At 30.7% G+C, this 20,372-nt stretch overlaps 1 protein-coding gene across 1 annotated transcript in view; it reads left to right on the forward strand.

Annotated features, from left to right (window-relative positions):
- Window positions 1-20,372, forward strand: part of LOC106458308 (E3 ubiquitin-protein ligase UBR5-like) — a 111,276-nt gene that overhangs the window by 52,805 nt on the left and 38,099 nt on the right. The window contains exons 15-27 of the mRNA XM_022384477.1: window positions 1,918-2,042; window positions 2,445-2,721; window positions 4,087-4,241; window positions 5,203-5,397; window positions 5,937-6,024; window positions 6,515-6,643; window positions 11,120-11,183; window positions 13,451-13,593; window positions 14,955-15,090; window positions 17,260-17,506; window positions 18,181-18,419; window positions 19,071-19,192; window positions 19,583-19,827. Coding sequence (XP_022240185.1) covers window positions 1,918-2,042; window positions 2,445-2,721; window positions 4,087-4,241; window positions 5,203-5,397; window positions 5,937-6,024; window positions 6,515-6,643; window positions 11,120-11,183; window positions 13,451-13,593; window positions 14,955-15,090; window positions 17,260-17,506; window positions 18,181-18,419; window positions 19,071-19,192; window positions 19,583-19,827 — 2,165 coding nt within the window. The remainder of the gene's footprint in view (window positions 1-1,917; window positions 2,043-2,444; window positions 2,722-4,086; window positions 4,242-5,202; window positions 5,398-5,936; window positions 6,025-6,514; window positions 6,644-11,119; window positions 11,184-13,450; window positions 13,594-14,954; window positions 15,091-17,259; window positions 17,507-18,180; window positions 18,420-19,070; window positions 19,193-19,582; window positions 19,828-20,372) is intronic.

Consider the following 20,372-nt stretch of genomic DNA (forward strand, 5'->3'; position numbering starts at 1 on the left):
GCAGTACTGAGTGTAAGTTATAAAAGCATTACATTAACTTGGGGAATCAGATTTGATATTTCTTGCATGTATTTGATAATCATTGATGTAAGAAAAATGGGGTAACTTGTTTAAGTGAATTTTAAGTACTAAAATGCATCAAAATGCAGGATTTTGGGTGCCGACCCCCCCCCCCCACCCCCCCTGCTTGGCTTCGATTATTTTCAGGATTTGCCATGTTTACATTAGGTCTTATCATCCTAAGTGATATCTTGAATGGACATAGAAAATCAATAAAAAATATATATAAATGAATATGAAAGAAGTTTAAAATTTATTAAATGAAACCTTCTGATTAAAAAGTAATGTAAGTTGCCTTGATATGTTTAATATGGTAAAAATGTAATTTCTGTTATACATGGAAGATCATTAATGCAGTGAAACTGTGTGAAGCATTTTTCTAATCAAAGCAGAGACTGTGTAGATTTTTGTAAAATAAAAACTTTCAGAAAGCTTTATGAAAATGTAGGATGACAAAAATCAGTGTTTAAAATCAACAACGCAGATCATCATTTCTAATGATTTCTTAAAAATTTTTTAAGAGAAATGTATTTGAATTTTCAAAATTGAGAATTCAAACAAATGTCATATATATAAAAATATTTCTATTTGCAAAAGCTACATAATCTGTGGAAAGTTCAACTCATGTTTCAGAAAATTTCATATAGAAATTTATTTTGCAATGCAATAAAACAAAATTTTTTTTGGTTAAAGTAAATACTTTATTGTAATTTTTTGTAACTCCTACTTGTAGCATTTAAATACAATAAATTGATTCGTGGTATTGCAACTTATTCAAGCTTTGTTGTTGTTGGTCAGATCCAACATTATTTATATAGTAATCTAATTATCCACCCCTGCATGCATTTTACTTTGATAATCTTAATTTAGCAACTTAAACTTTCAGTACTATTTCTGTCACATTTTTTTTTTAAAGTCACCCCAGTCTTGGGAAAAACTTGAAAATTATTTTTTCTGACAACTAAGATTGACTAGTTCAAGCAACTCTTCATTTTAATGATGTTTGAGATTCAATTTTTATATTTTACTGTCACATTTTTTTGTATACATAATAAATTACACCCTATTTTTTCATAGCATCAGTTTAAGTGATGATATTGGAGAATGAAAATTTATGATTTTTTATTAACTTGGTAAGTTGGACATGATGTAGTTAGTGGTTTGTGAGCCTGAACTGTGAATCTGAGGGTATGTGGTCTACATACTGTTGCATCAAAAATATGCTCCACTTTTGGGGTAATGGATGTTTTATAAGAGTGATGGTCAAAAATTCACTCTTCATTTGGAGAAGAGTAGTCCAATAGTTGTTAGTGAGTGCTAGATATCTTCCCTCGAGTCTTTTAAGTTCAAAATTAGGAGCAGCTGTGTGTAGATAGCTCTCAATTAATGAAAAACTTTTAAAATAATTACCTTGATACTCATTTGTTGCCTTCTACAAACTGAATTTGGAACCACACACTTTTTCTATATTGAAATTTGTGTGTTCAAACGTGTAACAATTAGAAAAACTGGTGTGTAAAGCTTTCTAAAGTAGTCTATTAATTTAAGACTACATACTAGATAAGGTAGTCAAATAGCCAGCTAATGACTAGGGGGTTCAATGGGAAGAATTAATATTGTGGAGTTATTACTGGTTTAGTAATGATGTAGCAAGTCAAAAAAAAAAGTGAATTCTTTTGGATATAGTCATACTAACACTGTGTGTTGTATGATGATTTTTTTAGTATAAATATTGTTATAAATAATGTATCTTGATCAGAGCATGGTTTAGATTCTTTCTTAATTTGTTAAATATCTGTAATGTTTCATTGTTATTGTATGAATTTTTTTCAAGTTATTGGTAATATTTCATCACAGAACGTAAACATAGACAGAGTGCTATGAAAGATGATGCAGAGAGGAAAGATGAAGAGGCCTGGGTGCTGAAGGATGTAATATTTGTTGAAGATGTAAAAAATCTCCCAATTGGTCGAGTCTTAAAAGTGAGGATTTTCTTTCTTTGTCTGTTATTGATATGAGGATGTTTTTGTGTTTCAAAACATTTAAAAAGGTTTTGTTTCAACTCCTTAATACCTATAGACAAGTTAAAATATTATTAAAAACCTGATTATTTTGTTGTTTAAGTAGTTCACTTTTAAAAACTTAATTTGTGGTAAACATTTTTACAATCATAATTTATAACAATAACTAATAGGATTGAATAAATATGAATGTGTTGATTGTATCAAAAGGTTTAATCAAACAATTTATAGGAATTCTCATTGTAAGAAAAGCTAGCTAATTTACCTCGTACTGATGTTATAGACAGACTAATTTCACATATTTTAAACGTTCCTAACAGTCATATTTAATTACTTAGTTTGATCAGATTTTTAAATGTTTAGGTAGATGGAGCTTATGCTGCTGTTCGATTTTCAATGTCTGTTAAAGACACCCCAGTAACAACTGACAGATCAGGGGTGCCATTAAGTGCATCAAATTCAGGAAATGGTGAGGACATTCAAACTGTTCTTCAAGATTGTCGGCTTCTTCGGAAAGATGAACTCCAAGTAGTGAAAGGTGGAACTACACCACGAGTCCCAGACTGTTTCCAGCGAACTCCTAGGAAAGTTAACATTCCTGATTCTGGCCAGATCCTTGCTTTCAGCGTAGATGCTCATGGTATATTTTAGTTGATTGCTGTTTAATTTATTTTTTGTGGCTTACTTTCTGTCTTATTTTCAATTTTATTTTTATCCTACACTTCTTTAGCTTCAATGTGTTCCTGTTTGTGCAGCTAGCAAGTAATCCTAAATGTATATTTCCTTTGATTTTATTCTTGTAATACAGCAAATGTTATAGAATTTGAATTTTACGATAACCAGAATAAAACTTCTTATCATTGCACCTGCTGTAGATAACCCTTCTGTATCAAGCTATTAATACAGCTGTCCACTGTTTAGCACAAAATCTATCTTATTTACTCTCAGTCTGTTTTGCTTTTTATTTGTGACTGTTAGCTGTTTCTTTGAAGAACTTGACTTTGTTTTATTATACATTATGAAATTTATTTCTTATTTTTCATCATCTTGGTGTCCCTCCCCTTAGAAACTTTGAGAAACAAAAATTCACATCACTTTTTTTTTACTTGTAAAGTATAGTTCTTGATTCTTTAATGCAATTAGTCATAATTTTTTTCTTACGTGTAAAAGTAAAATATGCTTAAAAACTATATAGATGTATATATTGTCTCCAAGCTCCTAAAAAATGTGCGTACCTTTCTGAAGTGCTATCATTGAAATCAAGAATGTGATTTAGAGATGGCAGACAAGAACATGTATCTTTTCTCAGTTATCAAGCTTATAAATAATACCATGGAAATCTACTAGGTAGAACTGTGTATAAGCTGTATATGAAGTATTGCTACATGCACTAGTAGCATGTTTTGTGATGACACTGTTGTAGCTCTGATGATTGAAAGTATATTCAAGTAATATTCTGCATTTGTTTGTGTAAAAGCAAAGCAATCAAAAGGTATTTCGTTTACAATATGAATTTATACATATCTGAGTTATGAAGATTTAGACTAGATTCAAATTTAAGTATAATGGCAGTCTAATAACCTCATCTTAATTGAACATTGTGTGGATTCTAAGAATAGGCAATGTATATTTCTTGAGATACATTTTAATTTAAAAAGTTAATAGAAGTATTAAGTAGTAGATTTAGTAAAGGTTATTGTTATGGGGCTATATGGTTCCTATATAGTTATTTTTTTGAACATGTGGTTTTGTTAGTCTGCAAAAGGTGATAAAATTGTAAAAATAAAATGAGAGTGCAACCAGTGATGTGTTTTTTACTACAAACATTTTCAACATGGACCATTAAAAATTTAAAGAAAGCTTGTATTAAGGATATAAATGTAAAAATATTATTTCAGAAGAAATTAAAAGTTGCTGTTTCCTGTCATGAATTATCTGTATGTAACTTATGATCATTAGTTTGTGTTATCCACAGTGATTGTATATTCTGGTTTTGTTTTTCCAGGAATCCATGCTGTTGTGAAAAACAATAATAAGCTGAGCTATGTGTTGTATAGCTTGGGATCTGGAAAACCTGAACAAGACAGTCCTTTTCCTACAGACACTCAGTCTTTCCTTGGAAAAGACCCACGACTTGTATCTCTATTCTGTTGTGGAGAGGTGATAAATTTTTTAAAGCTTGTTTTATATGAAAATAGTTCATTCTAATTTTGATTTATATTTTTGTTTTCAAAGTTGGGTAACTAAGGAAAATTTAAGTTACATATCTTGTTTGTATGTTTGTGCATGTTGATGTAACTTTGTATAGTAATTGATGATGAATCAAATATTTTTTATGGTAATTTTATTTCTGTGTTGTATGTGGTTTCTTCAGATGTCATTTATACTTTCTATATTAGTATTGGTTGAAGGTAAAATTTGTATATTAGCATTTAAAAATTTATTACAATCAGAGGCATCGGTAGGCACTGGCACTGTGCCCTAATTCTGTTTGACAGTGCCCTGAATCCCTAGTCGGTGTCTTGAAAAATTTTAATTAAAAAACATGATCAATATCATACTAAAATGCCAAAAATTCTCAGACCTATGGGCCCAAGACCTGAAATTTTTAAGCACCTAACAAATGCCTCTTATAATTGTAGTTTTTAATATGAAATTCAGAATTTTTTTTGCTTGAAATTAAAAATGTTTTGCTTTAACAGTGTAAACAACACATATAGTCTATAGAATGACTACTGTTGTATAAGTCATTTTGGCAGAAGCTGTGGACCTGGGAAACAATTTTGTGTGCATAAACCTTGGAAACTTCTTAAACAATTTATTATGCAGCTGTTTGATGTTTTTTTTTATCACAATTAAGAAACAATAAGTCATAATTTGTTAAAAATGAGAACATTACTGTTGAATAATAACAGTTTTCTATTCATTGTGTAGACAACGAGTTGTGATTTATTTTACAGAATGAAATGATAATGTTGTTGCTAAATGGTAACTAAAATCTTTTTACTGGATAAACATTAAGTTATGGTTTGTTTTGCAAAGTAGAATGGCTACATTGTTGGTAAATGGTGAGACTGGATTGTATTAACTAGGCTGACTTTAAGTAATATTGTTGTTACAGAATGAAATGGTGACATTATTGCGTGATGGCAACTGTGCTATCTACCCACTGGGTAAAGATTGCACTGAGAATATTAAAGACCCTGTTTGGCTGGACATGCCTCCAGCAAGAGTTATTGGTCTTGGAGTTCATCCTTTGAAAGATGTAACAAACAATCAGAAGAATCAAGTATCTGTCATTGTTTTGGTACTAGAGGTAGGCACTGAATGGAGTTTTGTCATTCTTAAGAAAGCTGATTATCCATAATACTTGTGTTATCTGTAGAGAGAATTGCCTGTGGTGTGGAATAGATGTTTAAAATTCGGTACTATGTGTATTACTGTATAAGCTTTAATCTATAGTTAACATAGCTTATTTTCCCCCCAAATTACCAGCTGCTTTAGTAAAAACAAACACACACATTATTATTTGACATCATTGTGTAGATAGCATATTCTCTTCCATACTAACTAAATCTAAAACTAGTATTTATACTTGATAATTGATACTCCATTCTAGATTCTGTTATAGTTAGAGTTAGTAAACAGCTTAGCTGAATATTGTCATTTGTTTTAAAGGAGCAAAAGAAATGAATGTGCAAACAAAGCACTTAAGACTTTGCCAACTGAACTGCCAGTTAAATATGCAAATAATATTATCAGATACTGTCATTTGTGTTATTATTAAATTAGTGAACCTCTCCAATTTATTACCAGCAGAAGGAAGTTTGAAACCATTATTTCTTTTTTTTTAAGAATCAGACATTGTTACCATCTATCCTGAAGTGTGACCCAGAGGGTGTTAGACAGACTCTTGTGTCTTTTGAAGGTGATCGAAATGCTGGTGAGTGAACCAGGAGCTTTTTTCTTCTATGATCTACTTTACAATATAAAGGATGGATAGGATTACACTCTGTTGTAAAAGTTAGGAAAAACTCATACAATTTTAAATATCATTAGAAACATATACCCTGTTTAGGTCACTTTTAATGTATATTTTTATTCACTTTTGGTGAAACGTAATTAACCTGATAAGCACATTTTGAATCATAGATAATATTAGTATGCTGCAATGCTGGGTGTATCCACCAAATATTTTTACTTAGTATTTAATGTCATTGTGAGTTCCTTTTGTTTTTTTTTTTGGTTTGATGAAGTTGAAGTACCTGCAGAAGATTAGTTTAAAGTTTAATTACTCACAAACTGTTCAGTGGAACGTTTAATGCTTTATTCTAAAACAGTATATATTATTATTCTATAAACCAGAACATAGGAAAATTTTTCATTTGTTGTAAAGTAGAGAATACTTTTTCTTTTCTTGTGTATCTCTGAAGGTTCCTCATCATATAGTCATTTGAGTATCCAAAATTTGTTGGAAGAGAGATGTGATGGAAATCGAAACATTCTTCATGCAGCTGTAGCTACTTGCTTCCCAACATCAAACAGAGAGCCAGAAGCATCAGGTGGGTGAAGAAAGCAATATAGAAGTCATAATAATCCTTAAATATTCTCTGTAATATTTGCTGTAGTTAGTATGGATACAGTCTTAGTACTATGTGAAATACAGATTGTGATGTCAGATATATATATATATATATATATGATATGAAATGTATAGATGACTACCAAATGTACTATATAAAAATGAAAAGCCATCTGTCTGTCACACCAATATCTTGGCCATTGTGGTACTGATTGACACACAACTTGGGCGAAATGATGGTGCTTTCTGCTGCAACAAGGAAATTTGTCTTTTTAAAATTCTTACAGTGATTTATATAAATAAAATGGGCAATACACTACATTGGGCATATAATTAGATTTCAGGGTAAGTTGGTATAGATCATGATGAGTAATAAAATCAAATTGGGGATATGTGTGCCCCCACACTTGGTATTGTAGGCACACAAAGTATTTAATAATGGGCTGAAATTCCCCATTATGTTTGCTTGGTTGTAAAGGAGATACACTGAAGCAACATCACCAAACTTTGTACAGTCAGAACCCTTGGCTACAACTCTATAATAACCCACATTTCACTTGCAGCAAATTTCAATTTTGAAAATCCCCAAATTATACCATGCTTCTTCAGCTCAGCAGGCAAACAAAGCAAAAACCAGAAAGACCCTGAAATGCATAATAAAATTCACTGCATTTACTATCACAAATAATCATTTGCAGGGCCATACAGTTGACCAAGTAGGAATTTGTCTTTGAGAATCAGTTTCTTCACATCTTTCAATCTATAAGGATTTATCAAGAAGAAAATTTGAACATAACTTAAAAATATACATAAGTCAAAATGCTAATCAAGCAATACTTAAAGAAGTTGACCAAATGTACATAAAAATACGATAGTTATTTTCCATACATATATTGTGACTAGATTATAATTGATTTTTAGAAAATATGTTCATAAAACATTTATTTAGATACAATTTTGAAAGTAATAACTAATCATTATTTTTCGTCATATGATGGGCATTCAGCTTGTGTTGAATAAATACATTCACTTATAATTTTTGCTTTTTTAATGGTGCACAGACATTGAAACAATTATTGGCAGTTAAACATTTACCAAATAATTTAAACATACTAGTTTAACAAAACAGTAAACATTGTGATGATGACTGAACAAGGAACAATTTTTTACTGTGTTATTGAAACCCTCTTTGTGATAATTATAAGACTTATTTATCTTTGTATACTGATATTGATACCACTAAGTGCTCTAGACTAAAAACAGAATTAAAGCTGTAGTTATTCATTAAACGGTTAGATATTAAAACAATATTTCAAAATTAGCCATATGGGCATTCTGAAGTAGCATGTGTCATATATCTTTCATTCTCTGCAAAAATGATTTAATAAGAAAAATAGCAATTTTAGAAGATGTAGTTATCCTATTAATATATTAGATGTTGCAGTAAAAAAAAATGATGAGCTGTGGGTGTAGTATTTAACCCTCTTGCTATGGGTAGCTAACGTGATTCTATCATGACTTCTTACAAAGTTATATTCAAAATTTAAATAAACTACTGTATTATCAACATATATATAAATATACTTGGCATCAAAACTTAATTGTTAAATCAAATTTCAATATTATATAAGTTTTAAGCTCTTAATTTTATAAGGAAATATTTTTAAAAATTCTCAATCTCCCCTACTGTGACAGTTGTGATATTTCTTCTCTAGGTCTTCCCTCTTCTCTTAATTTTTTTACAACTACTTTCTGAAGTACAGAATTTGACATAATTTACTTGTAATAATATAGGTATGACTAAGGCAAAGTCTAATTTTTATAGCCTTCAATCTCATTTGTTTACAGAGCCACAAACTAGAAAACCAGAGCCAGTTGCCATTAATTTTCTCTGATGTGTAATACTATATAATTTATGACCGATAGAAATGCCAAGTTTTATTATGTCAAATGATGCATTATATTACATTGTTTGCAGTACAGAATATTGTGTATTTTTTCTTCAGTTTGAAAGTTTCTCTCACAGTGTTCAGATTGGTTAGATTACAGAATTATTTTAAGGCTCTTATGTCATAGTTCGAAAGCCAGTTAAATTGTATTAGTTTTAGGATATTGTTTGTTTTGGGTGTGTTAATATTCTGTGTTCTTAGGAATGTTATTTAAGCAAATAGAAATTTAGTGTACTAATACCATCAGTATAAAAAAAGACTTAAATTTCATTGGCAACTGACAGCAAAAAATAAGAGATCAAATGTGAATGTCACATTTCTTGTTTTTATGTATATTTTTTATTTATTGTTGTAACACTAACTAAAATATAAAAACTAGAAACTTATTAGGGTATAAACAGTTAGATCAGGTAAGATAATGAAAAAAATATGCTCGTGAGTATCTCGTGCATTGCATTGTTCAGTACAGTAACTTGAACTTTGTCTTTGCCGAGTGATTTACAACTTGTGTTGCAGAATTATTAGATACACAGTTCAAAGGGCAACAAAGCAATAAAATTAAGTAGAAACAGATGTAAACTGTTTTGAGCCTTAAGCTATTAAGGATAAACAAATGTTTCCTGTCACAATTTGCGGTCAGTCTAGAATGGAAAAAAATGGTAATTTAGATTGATTGATTTTTTTTTATCATTATTATTATGGTGGTTACAAAGTCGGCGAGATTGACTGAGTCCATATAAAGTTATGGTATGAAATATAAAATTTAACTGGGAAAAAAACAAAAAAACGTTTGATATTTGTTTAGGAGTTTTTAGAGGTTCACAAAAGTATTTTTCATTTTTGTGTTAAAATCGCTTTGCACTTCAAGCAGTAAACACTTTGACTCCATATATTCATGGACAAATGTTTAGTAGAAAAAGTTAATTAAAAAATCCAATTTTTTGTGTACATAATACTTGTAATGTTTACTGAAAGCTTGCCCAATTTCATGGTTACTTTGGGGCTTCAAATTTGGTGTAATTCACTGTCCCCATATGGAAAGAGCTAAAACATAAAAAAACCCTCAGAAATTCGAAGTTTATGTATCAAATTATATATTACTTTATCAAACATGTAGAATTTGATAAGTAAATTTATAAATTGGAAGTTTAATTTGATATTCTGATGGTTAGTTTGTTTCTTCATTTTCTGCATATTTCATAAAGTAAATTGATATTCATTAGTTTTAATTAACTGTGAAATTTGATTTTCACAAATTATATTTGTATAGCTTGTATGTCTATAGAATAATTCATTTTTTATATTTATTTTACTGAACATATTTTAGTATATATTTGGTAAAGTCATGAACATCTAGTAAAATACGCCATATAAATCCTGCAAAATTCCGCCTTTTTCCACGAAACACTGTGAATAACAAAACAACATAATAAGTATAACTGAGTTTATATTACTTAAGATACTGATTTAACTCTCTCAACACAGGCTTGGTGCACTTACAGGGTGATAAACACGCTACCTGACTGCCACTCATGGACTATCATGAGTAAAGCTCAACTCTTTCCACATGGGCTTGGTCAATTTGACTGACCACATGACCTCTTTGTACTCGATTAAAGTCTATAGATTTAATACTTCTAACTTTCAATATAGTGTGTATATCTTCACAAAATTTGGCAGTCTTTCAGTTCATATTATGTCTTTCACATACCAAAAATCATATTTTTTTAGTGAAAAATTTTTATTTAATTAAATAATGCACCAGAGAATATAGACTAATAACATGCAAAAAGTAGGCAACTTCACTTACCTCTTAAAATTTTCCTGGCTTTCTGACTATGCGACAAGAGCCTTTACAAATTCATCCAAGTTAGTCGTTACCTTTCCAATGGTAATGATGTTGCTACTATTCTGAGTATAATCATGATTATCTGTTCAGAACACAACGTTATACAATATGTCATTTGATAGATGAAAACCTTGACTTTCTATTGGTTATGGGTACTATATAATGAAACGTAAGAGAGAACTATCAACAAATTGTAAAAGAGAGGATGTGACAGGTGGGTGTGGCAGGAGGGGTCTGATTTTCTATTTGATAGCTCTGTAACCAAACAAAATTGAAGGCTTTAAAAATTATGATTTGTTTGAGCATTTAACGATTTTATAGAGTATTTTACATTCAATTTCGTACTTTTTCAAGGGGTGGTGGATAAAGCAGGGATGATGACATGCTAACACAAAATGTGTCACGTGGGTCACACTAGTGGAAATTCAGGATTTTTTTAAATATTGCCTTGTGGATTTAAGAACTTAAAAAATTTGTATACTATTAAAATATGGATGATTAGCTAATATTTTATGCTGTTTTCATTGGTATAACAAACAAAAAGTAGTTTCATAAAATTTTGAATGTAGTAAAGGGTACTCTGGGTGAGAGGGTTAATTGATGTTTTTCCTTTTGTATGTTTGTTTCTTGACAACCTTCTTGGGTACATGCATTTCAGATGGCAACAGTAGTGGACTTGATTCTTTTGACTTCTTATCTGCTGGCAGCTTGTCATCACGAAAGTAAGTAACTTGCTTATTCTTAACTGAGATTCTCACCAAATTTTTACTCTAATTTGTAACTTAGAATCTTGAAACTTTTTTGATTTGACACTGTGGTGTATAATTTTAAGAAAATTCTGATTTTTGCTTATATGTAAAACCAAACTAACTTAACAGATGGTTTTATTAACAAAATTTATAATAACATAAAAAGAGCATATTGCAAATGGTCATAAGGCTATACTTGCCTCAGTTTAGCTAATTTGAAGTACAATAATATAAACTAAACTTTCAATTTTTTGTGGCTTCTCTTGCTGATAATCAGTTGACAGATCTAATATTGAGCTATGCAAAATCTCTTATTTTTGTTAGTTTTCCTGTAGTTACAGGAATTTGTTGTTATAACTATAGTATAATAGAAAGGGAATTGTTCAAAGGATATACAATAAATATGGGATTATTGAAGTGACATTTTCAATTAAGCAAAAAACTTGATTGAATAAGTGGTAAACATTTTTTTAAATCTTCTTTCATGAAAATTAATATAAATTATTTATTTTCAAGACTTAAAACTTGAAATATGTTGTTGATAGATAATGACTAGAAGTGTAAGACAGTATGAAATTGAATTCTAGAAAGTGTGGTATTCATGCAAACACACCAGTTCAGTAAATCACTTGAATTCAACAATATTTCCCAATTTAGAATCAAATAGTGATTGTTGTGTATATTTCATCATCCACTGGAAGTTTATGAAAATTTCTGATTGTATTGTGTCTTTTTACTGGAAAAAAAGTGTAAGATGTGTAATTAAGGACAAAAGTTATTATTGATTTCAACAAAACACCTGTAGCTAATGTCAGTTATCATTTGGTCTCGGAAAATTTGAGAACCTAAAATGCTATTCCTTGGGCCTTAAGTCCAGCTACTCCAATACTTAAAGTGTAGATTAGAAGAAAATGATAATCACTTAGAAAGCAAAGACAACACTGTACAGCTATACAACTTTTGTGATGGCTAACTTTTAATATTTAAGAGTTAAGTTTAATTCTTCAGTAAAATTCAGCTGTTGAAGAAACATCCTTCCACTATGAGAGCTTGGAACCTAATGTGATTTTAAAAAACTGTTAAAGCACCAAGCTGTGTATCTTTCATTATGTACATTCCTAAAACAAATTTTCCAAATAGTGTAAAAAGTATGTAATAAAACTCATGACTTCTTAGCTAGTAAGAAAGGAGAAAATAACAACATAGGTTGACATCATACTGCAGAATTCAAACATAAGTGGAAATTTTCCATTCAACACACAATACAGAATCTAACAAGCCCTTTTAAACAGTCTAAATCATTACTTATAAAATATTAATATCTACCTCCAAAGTGAAAACATTTCATCTTTTTCTTTTAAATAAAAAACTTCAAAATCTTAGACCAAGCAAACAATGAACTAAAAATGCCAATACAGCAATATTTAATAATTAGACATTACATCTACTCAAGTCACTCTATAGAGTGAGAAAAAAAACAACTGATTACATTTTGAAAATATTTTGGGATTTATACTTTTGTAATTTTTTTCTACAAAATTGTTTTACAACTTAAGGTCACTTTGCAGGCTAATACATTGGCATCCCCCCCCCTTAACAACTTTATTTATCAGTAAATAAAAATTATTCAATGAAAAATAAGCATAACATTACCAGCAGTTTCATCATCATTATACTCTGACATTGATATTTTACTCTAAGGCCACTATTTAGTATTAAGAAAACAAGTTATGAAACTTGTTGGCTACCAAAAGACATAATTAAACCATTTATAATCAACATCCTTAATTGCAGTATTTATACAACAAAAATACAAAACAATAAGTTTGGAATAATTTAATAGTAATTGAGGGTTCTGTTGGTTATACATCAAATTGGTTAGTTTACAGTATATTGATCTCTCTATTTAAGGGGGGAAAAAGTATATTTCACAAAAGTAGACAAGCTAAAAGTAAGTATATTGGAAAACACTTATAGGATTAAGAGGTGTATTTCTTTATATTTCAAGTTTTGATTCCTAGTAATGCTGTAATGTAGGCAAATGTATATATCTTGAAAGCTGAAGAGATAAATGTGCTTTTGTCAGCTATCTAGTTTAAATTAATTTATAACCAAGAAAATTGCTCTATTGAAAAAAGTTCTCAGTAAAAAGCAGTTTTGATTGTGTAGCATTTTGATGTAGCTTAAAGATTAATGCAACTGTGGAAATGTGTTTTTTACTGAATGGATTTTTGGACCAGTATCTGCTTGCGAGAAATGATGAGAAAAGCCAGTTCATCAACACGTAACTTACCAGGATTGGAATCGAGAGAAACAGATCGAGATGCAGATGTTCCTATTCCAACTTTGATTTGGCCACCTGATCCTTCATATAATACATCAGGTGAGTTAAGAAATTATGGTATACACTGATAGAAACCTCAATCTTTATTCAACTGACTTGATGGATTGTCTATATATTAATGCATTGTATTATCTTTAACATACAGTTCCAAAAAATGATTTTTTTTTGTAATATCTTCATTTTTATAAATTTAATTGTGTTGACAACAAAGGGTTATCTAATGGTCTCCATTATTGAACCAGGTTATTTTATATTCCAGCTTTGTGCCTTAACATAACAGGCCATGTGAATAAAAGTGGATATTTCCTTTGGAAGTAGAAAATATTCCCTTGATGTTAATTTTTTTTTTAAATTAACCTTGTTGGCAATAGCAGACAGAAAGTGTGTTTCTTGAGTTATGTAGAAGTAAAATTAGTCAGAGTGGAATTTTGAAAAGGTCCTGGAAAAGAGGGAACCTCTTCCTGGCCTTTGACACAAAAGATTTTGTTAATGGCTTTTTTATTGCTATATACTGATATAGTACACTTTCTCTGTCTTAGTGATGATTGATACAAATGTAATGAAACAGTATTAATAGGCCTATGTACACCTGTTCAGGCTTATGTATCTACAGGCTCAAGAATTCTTTTCTACCATAGATTACTACTGCTAGTAGAGCTGGGTGATTAGTGGAATTTGCTAATAGATTAATCATCAGGCTCACTAATCAGTTACATTCAACTAATCAATTGTTCTCACAGACTAACATAATTACAGTGATTTGCCCAAGTAGTGATAAGTTTTTTTTTACATTTTAAGTAAGTCAGATTTTGTAGTTTTGACTTTCTTGTTTCAACACTTTTTGTAGCATTAAAACTTTCTATATTAGGTTATGTATATATTGATCCCTACTTGTCTTTATAAAATCTAAATTTTTTTTCTTATATTTATGTTTATAATAATATGCACTAAGCTTAATAATATCTTCTAAACTGTGAAGGACAGAAAGCTCCATTGGATGGTCTTGCTTAATACTTCAGTTTTAAACTTGTAAGATGTACACTTTATTATCTAATGTAAACTAATATATTTAATATTATGAAAAATATTAATATTTGCCTCAAAATTACATTATTTCGATTGTCAATAGTAATGAAGTAATGTTTATATTGTGTCAGGTTTTGTTTAGCTGATTTACAGTTTGAGTGTATGAATTAAAGAAATTTTCAACAACCATGTTTACATTTTTTATATACCTGTTTTTTGTGTCATTATCTGTCATATGTTCTTAATATATCTCAGAAAACTGTCTGCTAAAGCATTTTTACACTAACATTATGCAAAAGTTACTGTTTGTTTTGTTATTTGACTAAGCTTCAGCTTTGTCTTGATTCGTGCATATTAATTTTTATTTTATGTAGGTCCCGTGTCATCATTAGCAAACCAAGCTCCAGGTGTTGATGTTGGAGAGCGTCGTGGAACTGGCTTGACTGTGTTGTGGTTACTATGTGAGTCACAAGTATTGAGACCCTACTTGAAAGATCTTCTTTCTGCCAGGTTTGTCTTTAGTTGTATTGCTTGACTGTATTGTAGTTACTATGTGAGTCACAAGTATTGAGACCCTACTTGAAAGATGTTCTTTCTGCCAAGTTTTGATCTTTAGTTGTGTAGCTTGACTGTGTTATGGTTATTATGTGAGTCACAAGTATTGAGACCTTGCTTGAAAGATCTTCTTTCTGCCAGGTTTGTCTTTAGTTGTATAGCATGTTAGAGCCACAGCACTCCAATTATTAAAAAAAAACTTCCAGAAATAATTCAGTTACATAAATTTCTGCTTATAAGTCTGACTTGGGAAGGGCTGTATTATTTTTTGGATTACGTGAATGAGCTCTTCCCCAACAGTGTGAATACTGAAAATTTTAAATATAAGTTTATTCATAACCCAGTTTCTTTTAAACTTTTTATCTCATGCACAAATGATGTCAGAGCTGCATTTTCTTTACTCACATACAGGCAAGAACAGAATCTTGTGTTTTTAATTTTAAATATGTGAACAGATATTTCAGGGCTATATTCTATTACTGTTTTTTATATCAGGCAAGCGGTAGCACTGCCTATATAGGGTTGGCTTGGATTGTTCATTGAAATGACATTTTAAATATCTTCAGTAGGTCATCAGAACTTTATAGTACTATATATTGTTTCCTTTTATAACAATATCTATGTAATGACTGAGTCACAAGTTCTGGGAATGTCTAAATATCATAGCAGAAAATTTGAATTTCTTGTTTTTTCTTCTGTTTCTTTTATTACATGATAACTCAAAAACCAAAACAATGGTGTCAACCAATTTCACTGAGGTGACATATTTTCAAATGGAGTATCCACTTTTATAGGTATTATTAATAACTAGTAGTAATTTAAAAAAATCATAATTCTAGTGTAAATGATATTATCATTACCCCGTGAAGTTAGCTTTCTTACTGAAATTTGTTGTTCCTTTAAAAAGCGTAAGACGGGGTGAAACCATAATTACCAGCCAATAATAGATAAACAATAAATATTACAGTTGGAACCTCATTGTATTTAGAACTTAGTTATAAATACAACCTTCCTATGTCTATTGAAACACTACATTAAAAAACAAGTAAATAAAAAACTTTTCAAAAAGGAAGTAAATGTAGGGATGGCTACTATCAATCCTTCCAAAATAATGCAAACAAGATAGTAGGGATGCCATTTGCATCATCCCTCCATAAAAGAACAGGCAAGTATTAATACAGCAATATATATATGTAACTATTCAATCACAATCAAGTTTAATTTATCTTATTTTTGTCTGTTAACATTGTACTACATAGTGTGCCATTCTCTAGGGATGATGCAAATGCCATCCCTTCTATCTTGTTTGTATTCTTTTTGAAGGCTTGATATTTGCCATCCTTACAATTACTTCCACTTTTGAAATTTTTTTCTTTATAACATAGTACAGATATGATAGGTTTTATGTATATTTACCATTTTCAGACATGCTATTATTTTTCTCATATGAAGACTATTTTTTATCTCGTGTAGTGACAAGGAAACAACATTATATTATTATTTCTTACCATCTGTACAGATATGATTAGGGCTTTGTGTTATTATTATTATTCACAAGTATAAAGATGTGAAGAGATTAAAGGTGATATTTTTGGCATGTGATATACACAGACATGGGAAAGGGTGTATTAATTTTTGCATTATATATTTATGTATGTGTGTGTGTGTACAGATGAAGAAAAGAAAAAAAATGTCTATCTTAACTACCTGTTAAAACATTAACAGGGGTTAAGACTGCGTGTTATTTTTTTTAGTATATGGACAGGTTTCTTTCACAGCATAAACGTGGCCAGGGTCATATGTTTTACACTTTATTGTAAATAAAATCATGAACATGTCTTTTATTATTATGTTTTCTACCATATTTATAATCACTAATTTTTAAAAAATAAATATGCAGACTTAGCATTGTTTGTAATTTTTTCAATCTACTTGCAGTGACAGACAAGCCTGTATGTTACTCTTTTTATTGCATATGTAATGTGCATCAGGCTGTAGGTTATTATTGGGCAATGATAAAAAAATTTGTGTGCTTGTTTTTAGCGTAAGTACATACATAGATAGCACTATCCTTGTGTATTTTTAAGTACTTTTCGGTGATATAGAGCTTGCCCCTTTTTTTAGGGATGGTCAAGGGTGCACTCCATTCATGTCAGCTATCGCTGGACGAGCATACCCAGCTGCACTCCTCCTTTTAGACACTGCTCAGCGTATCGCCCAAGAAGTAGCTTCTGATGTGGAGCTTCAGAGAAAGATTCTTATGAGTATGATTTATCCCAGAGGTTCCAACCCAGATGACTCTCCACTCCATGTGTTGTGTTGTAATGATACTTGTAGTTTTACTTGGACTGGGGCTGAGCACATCAATCAAGTGAGACTTCTGTAGAGAAATTTTTATATAAACATACCTATTTTTCTTTATAACGTGAGGTCTTTCAACTGATATAAAGTTATCATAGGCCAGTATTTAGCTGTTTTAAAGTCCTCTAATATAGAGGAAAAGAGAAAAAAGTTGTGTTATAAGCTTTAATCTGTTGCAAATTGAAATACTAAATGTTTATTGCATGGACAGTGGGAACAGTTTAAAGAACTAGTTTCTATCAGTAAAAATATTATAGTAAATAGTTGTAAATCATTTGGTAAAGTTCATTAGTAGTTTCCATTCATAACACCTCATGTCATTTAATTCATTTCATAAATTAAACTAGTAATTACTTTGTTATTTGAGTAGCATTTCAACATTGTAATCTTTCTCTGGTTTTATATGATAATCACTTTAGTTTCTCTTATAGGATTTTCGTTTAAGTGTAAAAAAGTTGTTTGAGAGAGAAATTTGAAAAGAATGTCTTGAAAAAACAGTTTTATAACAAGTAATAGTTAAAGTAGGCACATCAAAGAAAGCAAAACACACATAAACAATTTTTATCCCAAAATATTAATGTGGAACTTGTAGGTTTACAGTGTTCGTTTAATAGCTTTTATGATATTTCTGTCAGTCTTGTGGGTTGATTAAACTTGTTTTTAACTTATGTTGTCTTTACTCAGGATATTTTTGAATGTCGAACATGTGGCTTGACTGGGTCACTCTGTTGCTGTACTGAATGTGCTCGTGTGTGTCACAAAGGTCATGATTGCAAGCTAAAGCGCACATCTCCAACAGCTTATTGTGATTGCTGGGAAAAGTGCAAGTGTAAAGCATTAATCTCTGGACACCAGAATGCTCGCTACCAGCTTTTGAACCGGCTAATATCAGAGACAGACTTGGTAGCAAATCCCAACAGCAGGTGATTTAATTAGTCATGATTTTCGTTTGCTTAAATTATAGAAGAAGTTCATTAGTGATGTGGATTTAATTTACTGAAATCATATAGGATAGCTTCATTTATAGTAACATGGTTCATATATATATATATGTGTAAGTATTTATTAAGAGCATTAAGTGATAACACATGGTCAGGCATGGCATAGTGGTTTGTGTGCTAGACTGTGAATCTAAGAGTCCTTGTTTCATGTTACTGTATGCCTAGATATTAAGGTCAGTAGTTATGCTGTGGTATATTGTCAGCTGTAAGGCTACTTATGAAATAATTCATGCCTAAGGAGTAAGGTCAGTAGTAACATGTTAGTGCATACTATGGGACTAACAGTAACGTGGTTGTTAAAAGTCATGTGACATCACCATGTTTATGCTCAAATAAAAAGTCTTTTTTTTTTTTAATGTACAGATAGTGGATCGTAAGCTAAACTTAGAATCATGTTTTTTATTGAAACTCATAAAAGAGGTTAGAACATTTTGTATAGGTTTTTCTAGGTGAAAAAGTAATGTTATAAGTTTGTAGAGCTTGATAACTTTCCCCAAGGCTGTTAGTTTTTCTAAAAGTGGAGTCAATAAAGATAATGCTAGAAATGTTGTATACTCTTTTACTTGTATCCAGAGGGGAGAGCATCCTTTTGTTTCTTGTCCAGACAGTGGGACGTCAAGCTGTTGAACAACGACAGTACAGACCTTCACGTCCTCGTCCATCTGCCCCTAGAAAAACTCCAGCAACAGAACAGGGTGAATAAATTTTTTGTTAAAGTTAAGACGTTTCAATGCAGATTTATAATATATGTATTACTAAATGTTTGTAAGAAAAGTTGAAAATGAATAATATATTTGTATATAAAATTATTTATATTTTCAATGATTACAAAAGTTTGTGATAAACTGGACGTTTTGATTGAGAAATATAGTATCAGCTTAGATGTTATGTTATTGATGAACGGAAAACTTCTTCCTTATAATGATTCAAGACATTTAATTATAAGACTATAAAAACAGAATAGTGTTCATTTGTATGTCAAAATTGGTAGATTTTGTACTTAACAGTTTCTGTAAGAATATTGAAAATTAAAAGATTTGTGAATTGATGTATAAAACAGTTTTGGTAATCTATGAAACACTTAGAAACAGAGATGCCTGACCATGATTTAGAACCACCCCGATTTTCTCGGCGAGCTCTAGAAAGACTTTTAAATGACTGGAGTGCTGTGAGAGCCATGATGGTGTCTGGAAGTCAAAATAAAAAGAGAACAGTGGAAAATGCTGCTAATCAACAGTTGTATGAAGAACAAGCCTGTCTGAAAAGTCAGAATGGAACAGCTTTTCTGGATAAGTTCACATACTGCTTGCTGGTCAAGTGTAGCATGGATGTATGTATCTTGTTTGTTAGGAAAGCTTAATCTAGAGTTGTGTTTTGTTGTTAGGAATGTAACTTTAACTGTATGTAACTGTGCTGGTTGTGAAAGTGTAACCTGGTGCTGGATATAACTGTGTTATCAAGAAAAGGATAACCTGGAGCTGTGTATAGCTTTATTTGTTTGTTAGAAAAGTGTAATGTAGAGCTGTGTGTGGCTGTGTTTGTTAGGAAGTGTAACCTCAAAGCTATACACAGCTCTTTTACACTTTCCTAACAAATCTAGAGCTGTGTGTGGCTGTGTTTGTTAGAAAAGTGTAATCTAGAGCTGTGTGTGGCTGTGTTTGTTAGGAAGTGTAACCTAGAGCTGTGTATAGCTTTGTTTGTTAGGAAAGAATTATTTGGAGCTGTGTGTGGCAGTGTTTGTTAGGAAGTGTAATCTAGAGGCTGTGTGTGGCTGTGTTTGTTAGAAAAGTGTAACCTAGAGCTGTGTGTGGCTGTGTTTGTTAGAAAAGTGTAACCTAGAGCTGTGTGTGGCTGTGTTTGTTAGAAAAGTGTAAT

This window comes from Limulus polyphemus, unplaced genomic scaffold, assembly GCF_000517525.1.
Source record: "Limulus polyphemus unplaced genomic scaffold, Limulus_polyphemus-2.1.2 Scaffold441, whole genome shotgun sequence".
Lineage (NCBI taxonomy): Eukaryota > Metazoa > Arthropoda > Merostomata > Xiphosura > Limulidae > Limulus > Limulus polyphemus.